Source organism: Asterias amurensis, chromosome 8 (assembly GCF_032118995.1).
Source record: "Asterias amurensis chromosome 8, ASM3211899v1".
In the NCBI taxonomy this organism is placed as follows: Eukaryota; Metazoa; Echinodermata; class Asteroidea; order Forcipulatida; family Asteriidae; genus Asterias; species Asterias amurensis.
The window spans coordinates 15,771,236-15,790,239 of NC_092655.1; the positions used below are offsets into that span (position 1 = coordinate 15,771,236).

A 19,004-nucleotide genomic window follows, 5' to 3' on the forward strand; every position below is an offset into this window, starting at 1 on the left:
TATAATGTACATGTAGTTACCTGTTCATGTTTGTTGTGTTGCCTTTGAGAAAGACTCTGCTAGGGTCGAAACGTTAGGCCATTAACTATTTGTTGGCAAACAATAGCTAAATACACATTTCTTCTGTCAATAACTTGCTTCTACCCCCCCCCCCCCAAAAAAAAAAAAGAAAAAAAAAAAGAAAAAAGAAAACAAAGAAAAAAAGAACCCCAATTGATGAACCCTCAACATTTTCCTGTTTTCCATTTAGGCATTCCTTGCCTAAGGTAGCTACATATGCTATTGGCATGGTGGATGAGAACACGTACAATGTAGTAAGTCAGATTGCCCTACATGTATGTTTATAAAACGGAACGAGAAACTCTGAACTGTGGATAATCTCAAATTGGACCAGTGTGTGTAGTTGACTGCAGTTAAGCTCTCTGTCGATGGGTGTTGCCTTCACTTTATCCGGCATCATTGTTTTTAGGTTTCCGCTTCGTAATTGAGTTTAATTAACAGGAAATTGTATTACCTATAACTTGTGTGGCCCAAATTTGTGTTTTTTTATTGTGGTTATAACTTAAGTTGTCTGTGTGGTTCAGTTATTGTTTTTAAGACTTGTTCGAAATGATGTGTTTTACTGAACTGTCTTGGTTCATTTAGTCGCTAGATTTGAATAATGTGTACACTTTTTGTTACAAAGACACCAAAATTTGATGAACAACTCATACCCCCCTATGTAAATATCGAGAAACTCTTTGCCATAATGTTAGCCAAAGGGATGTACCCTGTTTCAAATTGGGCCACCCTGTGTCATCTGTCATTTACATGTGCCACTGAGAATACTGGTCTTTGACAAAAGACCCTTCCCATGAAATATGTAAATTGCACTTAGCGTGTGCGCACTAAGGTTTTGGTTGGCATAATGAGGGAACATCGCGCTGTTTTGTACACGGCTAATAGGTGCGTGACGCAGACGCGATTGCGCGTCTGCTTAGTGCACAACTCTATGGCGTTTGCCAACCAGCAGGGTCTGTACGCATGCGTGAATGTAATTAGCATATTTCATGGGAAGGGTCCATTACCAAAGGTGTCCAGGGGTGGATTTTACAAAGAGTTAGAACTAGTCTTATCAAGAGTTAAGACGAGTTACTCGTCCCAACTTAGGACTAGCCATGCATTTTTTATATCTCCTAGGAGTAGTCCTTACTTAGGAGATATAGTCCTAACTCTTTGTGAAATCGACCCCTGTGCCTTTAAAGCCATTGGACACTTTCTGAACGGAACAAAAATTAAAAGTTCACAGAATTACAAATAGCTTACAGGGTTTACAGAAGGTAATGGTGAAAGACTTCTCTTGAAATATTATTCCATGAAATGCTTTACTTTTTGAGAAATTGTGAAAATATATCAATTCTCGATATCAAGACTAACAGATTTATTTTAAACACATGTCATGACACGGCAAAACGTGCAGAAACAAGGGTGGGTTTTCCCGTTATTTTCTGCCGACTCCGATGACCGATTGAGCTTAAATTTTCACAGGTTTGTTATTTCATTTATAAATTGTGATACACGAAGTGTGGGCCTTTGGACAATACTGTTTACCGAAAGTGTCCAATGGCTTTAAGAGGAAAAAAAAAAAATCTTTTTGAGAACCTGGCTTCTCTAATGATTTACGCATGTTACTGATCTATTACGTACTGTACATCAGCAGTTTGTGAATGTACATTTATCAATTGCAATCTATGTGGGATTCATGATACAAAATAAATAGTCTGTTAATGGTGTTGTCATGAACATCGCCATGGTAACTGCCTCGTACGTCATTCATTGAATGATGGGAATAAGCACACAGAATAAACAATGACTTGAACCAATACTTATGTTACATGTACTAGTTACAGCATGGGTTGAAATTGCCACTAGCCTGGGACTACCAGATATACAGCCGGATTCTCGTTTTTCCAGTTTGATACCCCGGCGGGCTAGTGGAAAAATAATGAAAAAATTAACATCACAAACAATAATGAACTGTGCTGATGGTATTGTGAAATTAAATATTTTATACCGTTACTCAAGACGTATTTTTTTTTTCGAGCTACCTAAATCTCACCAGGGCTAGTAAAAATTCTGCGATACTAGCCCTGCTGACTGCCATGAAATACCCTTAGTTTCGACCCCTGTACACCATATTCAAGAAAAATACAATGATTTGAAAAAAAAAAAGTAGAGATGGATAGTGAAAAGCGCAAGAATAAATTAGCAAACGGATTGCTTGAGACCAAGAGGTAACACCCATGGTGCCCCCAATTGCTTTTGAAGAATGGTTATTAGGGAAAGAACTTCACGATTTACCTTCTGAATTGCATGATGGCTAGAAAATATTTTCATAGTACATTTTTTTTCTTCGGATTTGTTGTTGTTATAAAGACTGATTTCATTCTAATAATTGGAAAAGAAAGAAAGACAAAATGGCTGCCATTTTGTTTGGGTGTCACTTGAAATTAGTGAGCAATCCATTAGCTTTTAGTGATAAAACCTCCAAAACCTGATGATAAAGAATACATGGGAAATGAGTTAAAAATGGCCTCGCCGGTTACAAAAGACACTAACTGAATAAAAAGTGTGACCATGAATTATCGGACAATAAGATGTCGCAAACTGAAAAGGCTTGCCTTCTAAATACATTCATCCCATTGAAGGAACTTAATTTGCATAATAATTTGAGTGTCAAACGGACAAAAGTGTTTGAAATTGCACTTGAGGTGGATTTATATTAAGCCTGACGCACAGCCAGGTCATGAAAAGATGCTTCGTTTTTGAAAGGGCAACTGCACCGAGGCATTTTCTCCTTGGTAAAGGGCACCCTAGGAGGAAATTGTAAATTTCTACTGGAGCATTTCGAGGGCACGGAGGCAATCGCTTTTGTTGCCTCTGTGAAGTATCAGGCCTGCATGAATGTAGAATTGGAGTGTCTGACCCGTTGAGCATTGCGCCGCCAAAGAAGTGAATTCAGTCTCGCTCGAAAGACAAGACGAGAGGTTTAATATTTGCGGAGAAATTGGGGGAGACGATGATGTCGCCATCTCTCTCACTGTTCACATATTGAGCTGAGGGCTCATGTTACTGCAAAGTCTGCTGGGCTATTGTAGTGAAACGTCTTTGATTATTGGAGACAAACATGGCGATTTGGTTCGCAGGAATGTTATCTGCTGTACTTTTCATTTCGTTCTTTTTCTACAAAAATCAGACGGAGTATCAAAGTGTACCTTCCTGAAATATTGTTCAAGGTTTTTATTTTCTTAGATGAAGTTTTTTACCTCTTTTCCAACGTTAAAAATAATGGCCAGGCCTGATACTTCATGGAGACAACAAAGGCGATTGCCTCCATGCAATTGCGTTGGTGCCCTTGAAATGCTCCAGTAGAATTTTACAATTTCCTCATAGGGTGCCCTTTTCCAAGGAGAAAATGCCTTGGTGCCGTTTCAAAAATGAAGCATGTAAGGCATTTTGTTCAATTTCTTCTACGTTTTTTAAACAGAAAATTTAGGGAAACTGTCAATAGGAACTGTAAATTTGAGAAGATTTCACTCGGGACCTTGGATAGTCTATGCTATTGTTTTTTTCACACAAAATGCAATTTCACAACAATGCTAAATTTAATGAAGGGACCCTTGCTACTGAGTGAAAAGGGGTTATTGTATCTTCTGAAAACATGATTGCTTTAGCTTAGGTTGGGACTACCTCGGTACTACAGTGAAAATCACAGACATTTAAAGGCAGTGGACACTATTGGTAACTACTCAAAATAATTATTGGCATAAAACCTTACTTGGTAAAGAGTAATGGGGAGAGGTTGATAGTATTAGACATTGTGAGAAACGGCTCCCTCCGAAGTGACGTAGTTTTGGAGAAAGAAGTAATTTTCCACGAATTTGATTTCGAGACCTCAAGTTTAGAACTTGAGGTCTCGAAATCAAGCATCTGAAAGCACACAACTTCGTGTGACAAGGGTGTTTTTTTTCTTTCATAGTTATCTAGCAACTCGAATGACCGATCGCGCTAAAATTTTGTTATTTTATGCATATGTAGAGATACACCAAGTGAGAACCCTAGTCTTTGACAATTACCAATAGTGTCCACTGGCTTTAAAAGGAAAAAACCTTGACCTCGTTCATGAAATCTTTATGAAAAGGGTTTCCATTTTTGCAGGATGAAAGGTATTTCAAGTGGATGTCTGTTCTGTGTGTAGCCTTTAATCTATTATTGATCACTTGAGATACGCAGATGTCACTTTCGGTTCTGTGTTGTTATGCTGCGACACACATGTGCTGTTGGAATGCCACGGTCACCTCAAAGGCAATCAGTTTCCTCTGAACACTAAAATAAAATAATACGTCGGACCAATCTATGACATCCAGACGCTGTCATGATTGATGAGGAAGTTCACTTGAAATCTGCATTTTTTATTTTTTCACAGACAAGATAGAAGGTTTGTAGTTATCAACAACAACAGAAAAAGCGAAAAAAAAAAGGATTAGTTTCTATCAGTTTGGATTTGTCGAGCCACGTCAACCATGCTTTATTGTATTACACAGAAAAATAAAGTGACAAATGAAAAAAAAAAGAGATTTGTTTTCGGTTAAACGGTAAATAAAGTACTAAAAAGATAGGGCGTAGTGCTTTTGTAAACGGTTAACCGTCCCACAGCATCCCACTTCAACACAGACAAGCAGATACTTGTTCCCAATTCAAATCACATCTAAAAAACCTATCTATTCATACATCTGTTAGTTCTTGGTTTTTTTTGGCGACATGAGTGTCATCATTGACAGAAATGGCGCACTAGAAATATTCAACATTATCATAATTACTATTATTAATCTGAAAGTGAAAGCTCACTGATTTTAAAGATAATTATGGGTTGGACAAATCTCACTGATTTTAAAGATAATTATGGGTTGGACAAATAAAAACTGACTGGAGCTGGATCTGAACCTTTGACCTCCAGATTAACATGCCGGCACTCTATCTACCTACGGCTCTACATCTAATCGAAGGATGAAGCAATTTAAGTGTCTTCCTTAAAAGGACACAAGTGTCAAGACCGGGACTCATACCCAGTATTGATCAGAAACTAAACAGCCTATAATAGCTTTTTAGTTCAGAGTTTGAGTCGAGTGCTCTTTTCCACTCAGCCATGGTATGCCATACATTTAAATGTATTCCTTAAACATTTAAGGCCGAGAGATTATCTTGTGACTGAAGTTCACTGTAAGGTAAATTTGTATTTCCTGTTGTGTTTATTTTCAGATTGATATTTGGGACTCTGTATCCAGCCTATGCTTCCTATAAAGCCGTCAAGACAAGAAACGTCAAAGAATATGTAAGTAAAGAAATAAAGAAAAACAGGACAGTGGGTTTGGGATGGGTCAGAAACGGTACAAAACTTGGGCCCAAGTAGCAGCGTGGAACTCTGATGCTGCTAATGCCTTGGAGATGTTGTAAGGGCCATGTCACGCAAGACACTTCAACAAGCAACCGGTTTCAGGCAGTTTCTTTGATAGTTTTAATTTTTTTTCTTCCACTAACGAGTGAAGTGTACATTTTGAATGCATTGTTGGTGTGCTTGTAAAAACAAATTGCCTGGTGATGCATGGGCCTCGGGCTTGTGTAAAGATTGTATTGTTTATTGACAATTTATTGGTTGGTTTATTACTTTATTGAAAATATTTCAAAGTCATGGCCAGAGGCCAAATGTATTGAGTTACAATGTTTAAAAAACAAAGGTTAAACAAATAAATTAAAAGCACGAAAGCCAAATCAAAAACATATTCCAACCTCTCAAAACAATATCAAATTATTATCATAAGTTGAACACTTGGAAATCAGAAAAGAGAGATCACACAGAAATAACAACAGCAAAAGGATGGAAAGCAAAAGCATGAGAAAGGACAGCCAAAAGTAATTATAATGGTATCGTAAGACTCTATTTAAAATGCGAGGCAGGTAAGGGATGGCACTTTTGCCATAGCTATCAAATTTCTAGTTTAGTGGCATCGTCATCTGAACGGTGATTATCTCATGTTGAGAGATACATAGCCTCCTGGTCTATTGTCCACGTTTTTTGTAACTGATCAAAAACTCATTTTGTATGGATGCCTCTAGTAGTCAGACTGGCAGCATAACGTAAAATATTTCCCTTTCATTACTACTAGTGCAAATGGCTGGTGGATTGCTTGGCTGTATAGACGATGTAACCTGTGACAGCACATGTTTACAAAAGAGCCGTAGAGCCTGGACTTCCTGCAGGCACGATTTGTACATAGCCTAATGGAAAGAAACATAAAATCTTGTATTTTATGGAGATTGCACTGTCTAATTCTTATCAACTTTTGATATGATCATGATGATGATAAAAGGTGGCACATCTCAAAACTTGTCCAGCTTTTAATTTCATAACTCTTGGATTTATGTGGAAATTGTGACACAAAATGTCAACATATGATCTATGCAGTATCTTGCCTGCCAGAACAGCAAAAGAAGGTACAAGGTCACACTTATTGTAAACTAAGGCCACATGGTTTATACAGGGATGTCTCAGACTGATGGTGTAAGGGTCACTGACTCCTTCAGTCACTGTCCTCCAATACTCAGAATACAATCTTGCTTAGAAATTAAATTAGGCTTTACCATGCACAGGTGCATTGTGTTGCCTTTGCGGCACATTTTTATTAGCAAGTTAAATGTCATTACAGGCCTACATGTACATGTACTATACAGTATACAATTTGGATGGGTCAACTAAAGATCATACTTGTGTACATCAAGTAAAACGGTGACTATAGGCCTGTACACATCTATTTTGACAGGTCACCAATCTGGTCACCTACCATGAACTAAATGTCACTGTATGCTACTTAACAATGCAAGTTGAACAAAATTGGGTGGGTCATCCTAAGGTCATACTTGTTTATAGACAGTGGACACTATTGGTAATTGTCAAAGACTAGTCTTCACAGTTGGTGTATCTCAACATATATGCATAAAATAACAAACCTGTGAAAATTTGAGCTCATTCGGTCGTCGAAGTTGCGAGATAATAATGAAAGAAAAAAATAATATCCTTGTCACATGAAGTTGTGTGCTTTCTGAAGCTTGATTTCGAGACCTCAAATTCTAAACTTGAGGTCTCAAAGTTAAATTCGTGGAAAATTACTTCTTTCTCGAAAACTACATTACTTCAACAGGAGCTGTTTCTCACAATGTTTTATACTATCAACCTATCCCCGTTACTCGTAATCAAGAAAGGTTTTATGATGATAATTATTTTGAGTAATTACCAATAATACCACTGCCTTTAACATGTATAACTAAGTGTTTTTATTTAGAAAGGGATATGCTGCACAATTTTCTCTTTTTGGTTTGTTTAACTCACAACTGTTGAACTGAATCATGGTCCTTTCTTGATGTTTGTGTTTGGTTAAAACACTCTAATCTGGAGCATTTTATTTTATGCTTTTTTAAAGTGTGAATTTGTCTGAATATTTAAAGAATTTATTGATCAATAATATTATTTTGAACAAAAACCCTAATTATTTGGGGGAATCGGCCAGCAACTCTCACTTTATAAGCGTGATACTGCCTTTGTGGCTTGTGCATTGGGCAAAACCCTGGGTTGATGGTACCCACAATGTGAGTTTCCTTTATTTTAACCTTGCCTTCAGGATAAGATTAAGAAAGATACAGCGCAGTATTACCTAAACTGACCTTACATTATACCCAGGGTTTTATAATACAATTGTCAGGCTTCCTTCATGGGCAGCAATGTACGCTCTGTCTTCACTTCTCAAACTGGGTATTTTTGGTATCAATGACTCAACGCAGGAAGGCCCATGCAGCTTAAATAGTCTGGGGCACTTCTTGGGACTTTTCATCATGGTGAATTGTTGCCTACCCTCGGACTGTTAAGTGATTGGAAGTTTGCTTGCAGCAGTGCCTTAATGTGACCTCCAGATTAACATGCTGGCACTCTACACATTATTTACCGTTATATGACTGACATACAGATCCTTGTCTGTTGATTGGTGGAACTTACTTCACGTGACATTCACTATTACTCCCATCCGCACCGGCGATCAAAAAGACCTATTCGCCCATAGGGAAAAGCATTTCCCATCTAACAGTTAGGATCATCCTTGTTCCCAATGTTTTTAAACAGTACAGCGCCGCCGCGCCGCGGCTAAAACAAAGGAGCACCTGTGCAAAAGGTTGTGATCCGATTGCTATTAAATTTGTGCATTGTTGCCTCTAAGCGGCGCTATATGATTTTTGGCTGTAATGTTATACTTTTAAAATACATCAAGGATCTATGTCAGTTATATCATAGAGAAAGTGGCTTCGCCTCATGAAATGGAACAGTCCAAATTTTACCTTGCGATAATATTCCTCCCATTCCATTCAGAGCCACTCAACAATATTTGTATACTATCTACTACGTCTGTATATACGTCCAATACGAAAGATGAAGCAATTTTAAGTGTCTTGCTTTTAAAAATGGACACAAGTGTCAAGACCGGACTCAAATCCACACTCATAAATAGCTTAGCTTTTTTTAGTCCAGATTTTGAGTCCAGTGCACTTCTCTACTCAGCGCTGATATGCCATACATTAACATGTATCCCTTCAACTTTTTAGGTCACTTTAGATCACTAACTTTTTTGTATGCATTAGGCCTACTTGGGAGACACCAAAGGAGAATTTTGGTTTTTGACAATTACCGAAGGGGTATATACACAATGGTTGTCTGGTGGTATTGCGCACACACTGAAGCAAGGTCATACTATGCAGATGCTGTGTTCTGCATGTATCTCTGCATGACGTGCCAAGGACTCAAAGAACAATGCAAAACAGAAGGCCATTGCATTCTGAAATATTTTGCAACCTAAAAATGGTGTCAGCGGTCAGGAGGCTTCCATAAACCTGTGCATGTGGACTCACAGGATGGTTTAGTAATGTAACAGATTTTAGTACCTGGGCCCAATTTCATAGAGCTCCTTAAAGGCAGTGGACACTATTGGTAATTACTCAAAATATTTATTAGCATAAAACCTTTCTTGGTGACGGGTAATGGGGAGAGGTTGATGGTATAAACATTGTGAGAAACGGCTCCCTCTGAAGTGCCTTAGTTTTCGAGAAAGAAGTAATTTTCCACAAATTTGATTTCAAGACCTCAGATTTAGAACTTGATTGTTCTTCGATGCTCAACATAATTAATAGATATCTATCAGACTCAAGGCATTGGTTTGTTACTGTTTATTCAATTGAGCAACACAATACCACAAGACTTGTCCAGTCATGAGTTTACTAGCTCTGCACTGAAATATCTAGCCTCGGGCCAATGGTCATGTGAGAATTTTGAGCTATAACAGTGCATGTAGACCTAGCTCCATGCTCTAATGATACATAAATATACCTGATGTACTTTGCACTGTTTGTATCATAGAGCATGGATTCCTCAGGCATAGAGTCTGTATTATGTCTGCCTCATCCCCATCCTCCTACTAACCAGTATCTCTAAAGCATTCTTCAACTGTCTCATGTCAAAGGTCAGACAGTCTTCAACAGCTGTCATCAATAAAGCAAGCTCATCATTTGATGCTAATATCATTACTGGCATAGAGAGCAGCGACCTGGCACTGGGTGATTTGTTTATATTCTGGGGTCATGTATAATACACAGACTGAAGGAAGTGCAGGGAAGGATGATGTAATGTATCTACAAGTATACATAATAAATTTATGGAGTCAAAAAATTGACTCCACCAAATGGGGTGTTGTGGCCGAGTGGATAAGAGCACCGAATTCAAGCTCTGGCGTTATGTTCAGCAGAGTGTGGGTTCGAATCCCGGTCGTGACACTTGTGTCTCTGAGCAAGACACTTAACTATATTTGCTTCTCTCCACCCAGGGGTAATTGGGTACCTGTGAGGGCAGAGATGGTTCTTGTGATTGATTTAGCCGAGTAGCGCATATTAGTGTTGCACAGGCTGCATACTCCCACCAGGGAGTTGAGATGGTTTAAGGAGTGATTTAAGGCCCAGTGACTAGGGGTAATAATGTGAAGCGCTTTGGGACGCCCTCCGGGTGTGAAAAGCACTATATAAAAACGGGTTATTATTGTTATTATTATTATTATTATTATTATGTTATTTCACGACGTTTAAGGAAAACCACGCAATTTCGAGGCATTATTGCGTGGATCATTAAACGCTACTTTTAAAACATCTTTCTAATGTATTTTATCACAAATGGTTTTCAAACGCTTTTCAAAGACCAACTCGCCCAATCCAAGGAAACATGTCTCTTTAATGTATTATAATAATAATATAATAAATAATAAATTTTTTTTAATATAGCGTCTTACATAAAAAAAATCTCAAAACGCTGTATAGTATTTTACATATTATAAACATTATTTATAAGTCCCTTTAAAGAAGCTTCAATGCCCAGTTCTTCTCCATTTCTACATCAAAATCTGTCACTCTCTGAGTTTGGCCATGAGCAGAAGGAAGACAGAAATATGCCTTCCTGGTACTTGTAAGTCAAGAAGAGCTTTTGACTTTGAGTCATTCAAATGACATCTATCCTCGTGCATTAAGTTTTAATAGTATTGTAACCATGGTGACACTAAACACTCAATGTGACTCATGCCTTTTCAATAAACTAGTTTTATAATGGGTATGTTACATATGTTACATCATGAATTACTTTAAAGTTTAACTTGTTAAGGCCCCTAGGCGTAGAGTTAAAACAACCCTCCAATTCTTGCACTGATGTTGAACCAACAATTTTCAAAATGAGAAATTGCAATTTCTTTTAAAAATTGCAGAGATGTGTGTAATTAAATATGTACCCTAGCCAGCTGATGAAGTGAAAAGCAAATCCACAATTCCCAGATAACTCTTGAAATACACTTGACGTAAGCACAAAATTCCCTGCTTTCGCAAGCGTCAATTCTTTGCTTACGGTAAGTAGGGCCATGAAATTGGTCCCAGGTCACATGAACAGTTTGAGACTGGTATCCTGCTCATTTCTGCTTAGCAGACAATTGTTAAGCAATAGTTTCTGCTAAAGCAGCTCTATGACATTGGGCCAGGCCTCAACCACACAGAGGTCATGACCTCCTTTGCCCAATTCTTTGCATACAAAAAGTCCTCCATGAAAAATCTTCATATCTGAAAGAGAGTGGATATTATAACCACATTGAGACATGTATGTACATGTAGATAAAATACTAGGTCTCTTTGGTTTTAACAGTCTGGTTGTTAAACATTGTTTACTGAAGCCAAGAGCTTCAGGTTTGTAAACATTGTTTATTTCAGGAATGATGTTGTCAACAGACACACCCTGATGGAAATTACGTATGTACACTCCGGGGACTTGAGTTTAATGATTAACTTTGGTTTAATGAATTTTCTCTTGAAATGCAAACACATTTCCCCCCTAAAGGTTCAAGAGTGAGTTGGCAATTTGACGCCATGGCTTACCTTTTGCTGACCTCTCCATATGCTCAATGCATTTTTTGACACCTGGAAATGTTTAAAAATGCTCGGTCTCCTAATGTATTCGACATTGTGGGGGGTCACATAGGTTCATATCAATATCACACATCAGTATCAAGGCCCAATTTCATAGAGCTGCTTTAAAACCAAAAAGTATGGCTTAGCACCAAAAAAAAGGAGACTAGAATATGGTTATGAGCCAAGCTACCATGACATGTGTTTAATTTATGACTTGTACCTTATTCAGCAGAAAATTATTTAGAAATATTTTCTGCTTTTCTAAGCAACTGTATTAAATTGCGCTCAGGGTAAAAAACAACATAATTGCTGATCATACATTAAGCTTCAAATTAAACCGTCTACCGATTTCTGTGTTGGGACTGTTTTAGAAGAAAATGCAAAATAAGTATGTCGGAAGCAGTAAGAAAGGTCTCACGTTTTAAAAACATAAGTTATGACTTAATGCTCCTGTGAAAAATCTTGCTACATGTACTATGATCATGTAGGTATTTGTTTTAAAATCACTGACCTTTGGCTAAAGTTTTCAGTGGGTATTTTCAAACCTGGTTTAAAGACTTATCATCTTCTACATCTGTTTTGATGGTTTTTTTAAATAAATAATTACAAGCAGGCATGTATGCTTTGTTTATGAAAGGGCAAGGACACCAAGGCATTTACTTAGGCCTACTCCTAGGTAAAGGGCACCCTATGAGGAGATTGTAAATTTCTACTGTAGAATTTCAAGGGCACCAAGGCAATGACCAGGGGCATTTCAAGGGCACCAAGGCAATGACCAGGGGCATGGAGGCAATCATCTTCAGTGCCTCCATGAAGTATCAGGCCTGAACAAGGATTTCTAAACAATAATTAAAGGATGTTAACTATTTTAGGAATTTAGAAATGTACACATCAGGTTAAGTGAGAAAATCTACACAGCTCAGTTTGTGATTCTGCACAAAAAAGCCAAACCATGCAAAGTGCTCAAAATTTCTCCTTTGAGGACACATTCTTTTACCTGGGCAAACTTATAACGACATCTTGTGTTTTTCTTCTGCAGGTCAAATGGATGATGTACTGGATTGTATTTGCGCTGTTCACTTTTGTGGAAACAGTGGTAGACATTTTTGCATCAATGTAAGTACAATATGAGATCATTAATTAAGAAGTATGTAATTACTTGAGTTTTTAGAACCAACACTACTCAAAAGAGAGATTTTCACATGGTGTTTACTGCAAACCTCAGCTAATTATGAAGCTACACATCTTAAAGCTTTGGGTCTTCATTTCATAAAGCTGTTCTTCTCACTTAGTGTATCTCAACATAGTGTATCTCATGCATAAAATAACAAACCTGTGAAAAATTTTGAGCTCAATTAGTCGTCGAAGTTGCAAGATAATATTAAAAATAGAGGAAAAAACACCTTTGTCACACAAAGTTGTGTGCTTTCAGACGCTTGATTTCGGAACTTCAAGTTCTAGATTCTAATTCTGAGGTCTCAAAATTACTTCTTTCACGAAAACTACGTTACTTCAGAGGGAGCTGTTTCTCACAATGTTTTTACCATCAACAGCTCCCCATTACTTGTTACCAAGTTAGAATTTATGCTAATAATTATTTTTTGAGTAATTACCAATAGTGTCCACTGCCTTTAAGCAGAAAATATTGCATCGTAGCCAATTTATGCGAAGTGAAAAATGGGCAGGTAACCAGTCATAGGTAAACTAACTTTGTGATAGTTTGGCTGGTAACCCATTTCCTGTCAAGAGGTAATTTTCTGCACTGAGCTAAGATAAGAGCTTGTGCAGTAAAAAATGGCGCGAATTGTCAGAAATGCACACGTGCATGTCTGTTCAATTCACCTGTTCAATAGTGCCAGCCCAATTTCGTGCTCTGCTTGCTGTTAAATTCTGCGCTTATGGTCTATGGATTTATGCGCTTCACAGGGCTATGTAAGCACAGAAATCTGTGGTAAACAGCTCCATAAAATTGGGCTAATATCATGATGGGCTTTGTATTGGAAACAATCTGACACACTATTGTATAGGGTCCGATTTCATACTTAGTATGTGGACTTGTCTTCAATTCAACAACCATTGATTGTTTAGAAAGTCCCCTTAAACCTTAAAAAGTGATTTACGCAAAACCACAATTTGTTTTTAGTTAAGACCTTGTTGCACTGACATATTGCTATAAATTACTCTTCGCAATTTACCATACAGTGTGTTATTGGCTTATTATGACAAGAGGAATACTAGGCTTAAAAATTAAAAAAGGAGATTTTTATCATCAGGGAAAGTACTTCATAAAGTATGATCTCCCTGTCCTCGTAAAATCCCTCTAAGTCGAGTGGCGTCACTGATTTTACAAAGTGCGATGTCTTCAAACTTCAACCACGATAAGTTTGTATCTGGGGTTGATTTTTGACTAAGGAAACGGTGACTGGAGCAGCTGTCTAGATCGTTAAAGGGTCACGCTGCCTTGGATCGGGCGAGTTGGTCTATGAAAAGCGTTTGAAACCATTATGAAATGTACATGTATATGGTTAGAAAGATGTTTTAAAAGTAGATTATAAAGATCCACACAAATATGCCTCGAAATTGCGTGGTATCCGTTTACTTTATGAACTAACACAATCTTCCATTTTGTGGAGTCAAATTGGCAGGCCGTGTTACATGTAGTTCGTGACATATAAGGAAAACCATGCAACTTCGAGGCATATTTGTGTGGATCATTATATTCTACTTTTAAAACGTCTTTCTAACCAATGCATTTTATAACAACTGGTTTGAAATGCTTTTCATAGACTAACTCGGCGGATCCAACGTGTCCCTATAACATTTCAGTCTCTCAAAGATGCATTAATCGGACGCAGGAAATGAATGCGTTATAATTATGGATCACTTGGCCCTGTTTTTTCCTCTCCCTTAATAATAATACAATAATATCAAAGTCTTTTATAGCGCACGTATCTACCAAACAAGGTAATCAAGGCGCTGAGTATACAAACTTTCAGAAAGATAGGTAATTGCAGTGATGAATTCTGAGACCCAATTATTTAGCACCTTATAAGGGTTTACAAGGTGCTAAGGCGCATTAAGCAGCCACAACCAAGAACACCGGGGCGAACTCCTTCTCTTTTTGATAAGTGCACTGGGTTCTTTTACATGCGTTACACAACACATGAGACCAACGGCTTTACGTCCCATCCGAAGGACGAAGCAATGGTTAAGTGTCTCGCTCAAGGACACAGTGTCACAGCTTAGCATTTTACTTGGATCATTTGAGGCTTCTGCTGATAAACATATTGTGTGGATTTTTTTCTTCCACTTATAAGAACAGACAGTGAGCACAGCATGTTGTTAAATGAAGACATTAACTTGATCTTTCTGCACGTAGCTACATTGGTCGAGTTGAGCGTGATGGGACAATTATACACATCAAAGATCTATTGTCGTGGAACGCTTTTCAGATGCAAAATATAGTTCATGGCCTGCCGATTTGAACCCTAGCAGAGTGTGTCTTTTTAGCCTTTGAAAGACTCTGCTAGGGTTGAATTGTCAGACCAATTAACTCTTTTTTAAATTTTTACCATTGGTCCTTTTGGTTGGTAAACAGTTTGCAATCTGCTAATTCTATTTTCATGTTTTTTTTAAGTCACATAACAAAATTGAGCTCTTTGAACATTTCTTGACAGAGAAAACAGATTCAGTTCATGGATTGTGTTCTTAATACCAGGAGCACATGCCAGCAAGTTAAGTCAACTTTGCACTTCAACAACCATTTTTCCACTTTCAAATTCATTTACATACAATGTAAAATCTTTGGAAGTCTGCCCGCTTCTGCTTTCCTCATATTTTTTTGCAAAGTGGAAAAGCGAAAGAAAAGATGTGTGAGAGGGAGACAGCTCTGCTGTCGCCCAAAAAATTATCCTCTTCAAAGATATTGCATACCAGGCGTAAAAAATAACCCATGACACCCACAGCAATTGTCGTGGTGCCCTTTGCTTTCGCTGTGGCACCCTTTGCAATGTTCCAATACATTTTCCTCATAGAAGTGCCCCTTACTGTAGGAAAACTGCCCTGCCCCCTTCAAGATTGAAGTTCAAGGCCTGGCATATCGTGGATACATTAAAAAACAAAACATTCCAAGCCTCCTTAAATCATCAGTCATCAAGTTGTCTATTTAGGCAGACAGAAATTTAAATGAAAACTTTTCTTTTCCACATCAATCTACTTCCTAATGTTAGAATCATCCTACTTGAATCTCAACTTGTAATATTATTCACTTTGCATACTTCATATATATATTATGGAGATTGAAAATATTTAATTCCCCGGAAACATACTTGCAGTCCTAAATTAATTATCGTGTATGTCTGCAGTCAGAGCTGGAGCCAGCAAATTAAGGTCACAAACCCCCGTGTCTAAGGTAAATACTGTCTGACATGAATTTACTTGCATTGGAAAGAAGTTACAACTTACTGTACATCTGTTTTACAGGACTTGAACTTGAAGGGGCATAGCAGCTTTGCTCTGTTAAAGGGTATATATGTATTAATTTTGTTTCCTACAAAATATGTATTAATTTTGTTTCCTAGCAAAAAACACAATGTCAACAGATGTACATTAAACTTACACAGTTTGAAGATTATGATAGTAGAAAGCTTCCCTTGAAACTTTACTTACTGAGGTGCTGTAGTTTTTGAGAAATGGGTAAAAGTAATAATTTTCGTCTCAGTTTTAGCATGTAAAAACGTATTAACCAGTTATGCTATGGTTTTGGCATAATATCATAACTGGTTAAGGGGATTTTACATGCTAAAATAATTTTGGTCTCATGAGACCAAAATTACTTTATGACTTGTTTTACTCATTTCTCAAAAACTACACAACCTTAGTTAGTAATATTTGAAGGAAAGCTTTCCACTATCATTATCTTCAAACCCTGTAAGTTTAATGTAAATCTATGGACATTTTGAAAAAGTACCCAAATCCTTTAAGGGTGCTTCTATGAGGAAAATGTAAATTCGTGTTGGAACTTTGCAAAGGGCACCACAGCAAGAGCACAGGGGCACCACGGCACCATGGCAATTGCTGTGGGCGACATAGGTTAATTCAAGGCCTGTCGTGAGTATTTCAAACGTAGTTCGAAGGTTATACTACAGTATATACCATTACGAAGATAGTTTTATGCGCAGAATGGTTCAGCTACATGTAGATCACAACTAAACAGCACCTTTAAAATGACAGAAGTAATTAGAAAGTGATACTTAAGTATGTTTATTCTGCTGTGTATACGGAAGTACTGTAAGAAATACTATGGTGGTTCACTTCTTCTTTCGTCAATGACACATACTTCACATTTCACTTTGCAGATTACTCTGAAAAGAATTTTATTCAAACAAGCTTCGAAGTCCGCTTTAAGTTTACTCTCAGCTTTTAATGTTGTACAATATTATGTATTCTTAGTCGATTCAGAGTTCAATAAAAATAAATTAAAAAAACCACCCAAAACATACAGCATTTTGGGGGGAAATCCTACCCATAGCACTTGTGGATATTTTTGTCTAAAAGGGATCAAGCAATAAGCATATCGTGCCCCTTATTTAGGCCTTTATATATGAATGGAGGGAAAATCAAACCTTAAATTTCATCTTCAAACAGGCAAGGCCTGAAAGAAGGCCTTTGGAAACTTTTGATCAGGCACAGAAATTAATTATAGGCCAGTAAAATCAAACTAAATATTTCTGTTCTCATTGCAAGATGTAAACCAGTGGTCTGCAATTTTCTATGCCGGCGAGCCAATGATAAATTCAGGCTCTCGACCGCAACCCCCCCCCTCCTGAACACCTACTGTGGAGTTTAATAGAATACAGGACAATCTCAACTATTTTAATCAAGCAGTTTTAGGGCATTGTACTAAAAGAAAATACAGTGTTTTTGATGATAAATCAACTGTCGGGCAATTTTTGACAGAATAAAAAAAAAGCGCTACAAGGATTTTTGGCACTTCTGATGGAGTTTGTCGCCTGATGTGTTTTTGGGTTTTAACTGATACATTGAACGATCTTGTATAGCAGAGCGAAATGTTACACAAAATGTATCAATTGCTACTCAAAAATCAGGATTTGCTATACTCAATATCAGCATTCAGTGTGCGCAAAATAAGTTCAGTCTAAATTTCTTGCTATGCAAAATTGCTGGAAGAAATTGTTCCCTGCAATAGTTTGTGGACTTTTGACGTAGAGACATCTTTCTACTTTTAGACTGTCACAATCTTTCAACTGTCACACAAATATTGTGAGAAATTTCTTCTGAGTATCTCCACGTTACGAACAATTCCGGACTTCTAAGTTTCGCTGAAACTGTTATCAGAGGAGGGTTTGGGTTCTGGGCTCTGGGCTGTTATCGGAGATATAAAATCATTCAGAATGTGGTTTTAAATGTCAGGGAGACATTTGTCTAATCAGTTTTTTTTTGGTGTGCTTGAAACTATTTTGTGGTTTGGTGTGGAATCCGTTTGGGATTCTCTGATCAACAACCATAAATAGATGAAATATTTTCTTTTGCTGTTTTGTACATCCAAGTTTACTATATAGCAGGCCCGATACTTCCTGGAGGCAACAAATGTGATTGCCTCTGTGCCCTTGAAATGCTCCAGTAGAAATTTAGTTTACAATTTCCTCATGAGGTGCCCTTTATCAAAGAGAAAATGCCTACGTAACCAATAACATTATTTCAAAAAAGTTCAGATATGCACAAGAAAACTACATAGACATCAAAAATTGTATTTCATTTAAATACCTTTTATGCTTTAAACCTTTATGAGAATTCTGTATCATGGAATATGCTTAGACTGGAGTGAAGTTAATACCCCTCCACCCCCGCCTCCCCCCCCCCAAAAAAAAACCAAAAAACACCTCCCAAAACAACCCCAAATTAACAACTACAACTAAGTTAGTTCATGGATGGACGTGTTCCTGAAATTCAGAAGATCAACCCAGCTGCCAACTCAAGTCTGAATTTTTTCTTGTGGATTACACTGAAGTTTGAAATCATAATAAAAATGTATATTTAAAATGTGCTTCTCCAAGCCAAGTAACCCTCTTAAATTGTCTTGACCTCATTGTACACCTCTGCTCATATATCGGGCCCTAAGCATCCTTAAAGCACCTCAACTCCTGAGGAGTATGCAGCATCGGCAGCCACATGGGCACACAGATGGCTAATCATTTACAGCTTCTGGGTAATGAGAAGCAATTATAGTGAAGAGTCTTGCTCAAGGATACAAAGTGTCATGACCGGGATTAGAACCCACACCCGGATGACTCAGCCATCTGGGGCAAATGTCATAGAGCTGCTTTTAAAGCATAAAAATAGCTAAGCATAAAAAAGTTATGCTTACCAGTAATGCTTACCAGCCAAAGTAGTATGTCATATTATGCAGGCATGTATGT

The 19,004-nt window shown here is 37.6% G+C and overlaps 1 protein-coding gene across 5 annotated transcripts in view; it reads left to right on the forward strand.

Annotated features, from left to right (window-relative positions):
- The window catches only part of LOC139940461 (uncharacterized), a 50,936-nt gene that overhangs the window by 7,996 nt on the left and 23,936 nt on the right, over positions 1 to 19,004 (forward strand). For all 5 annotated transcript variants that reach the window (XR_011786449.1, XM_071936726.1, XM_071936728.1 and 2 more), the window contains exons 2-3: positions 5,299 to 5,371; positions 12,605 to 12,681. Coding sequence is in view for 4 of the 5 variants with exons in the window: in XM_071936726.1 (XP_071792827.1) it covers positions 5,299 to 5,371; positions 12,605 to 12,681 (150 nt within the window). In the remaining variant the exon portion in view is untranslated. The remainder of the gene's footprint in view (positions 1 to 5,298; positions 5,372 to 12,604; positions 12,682 to 19,004) is intronic.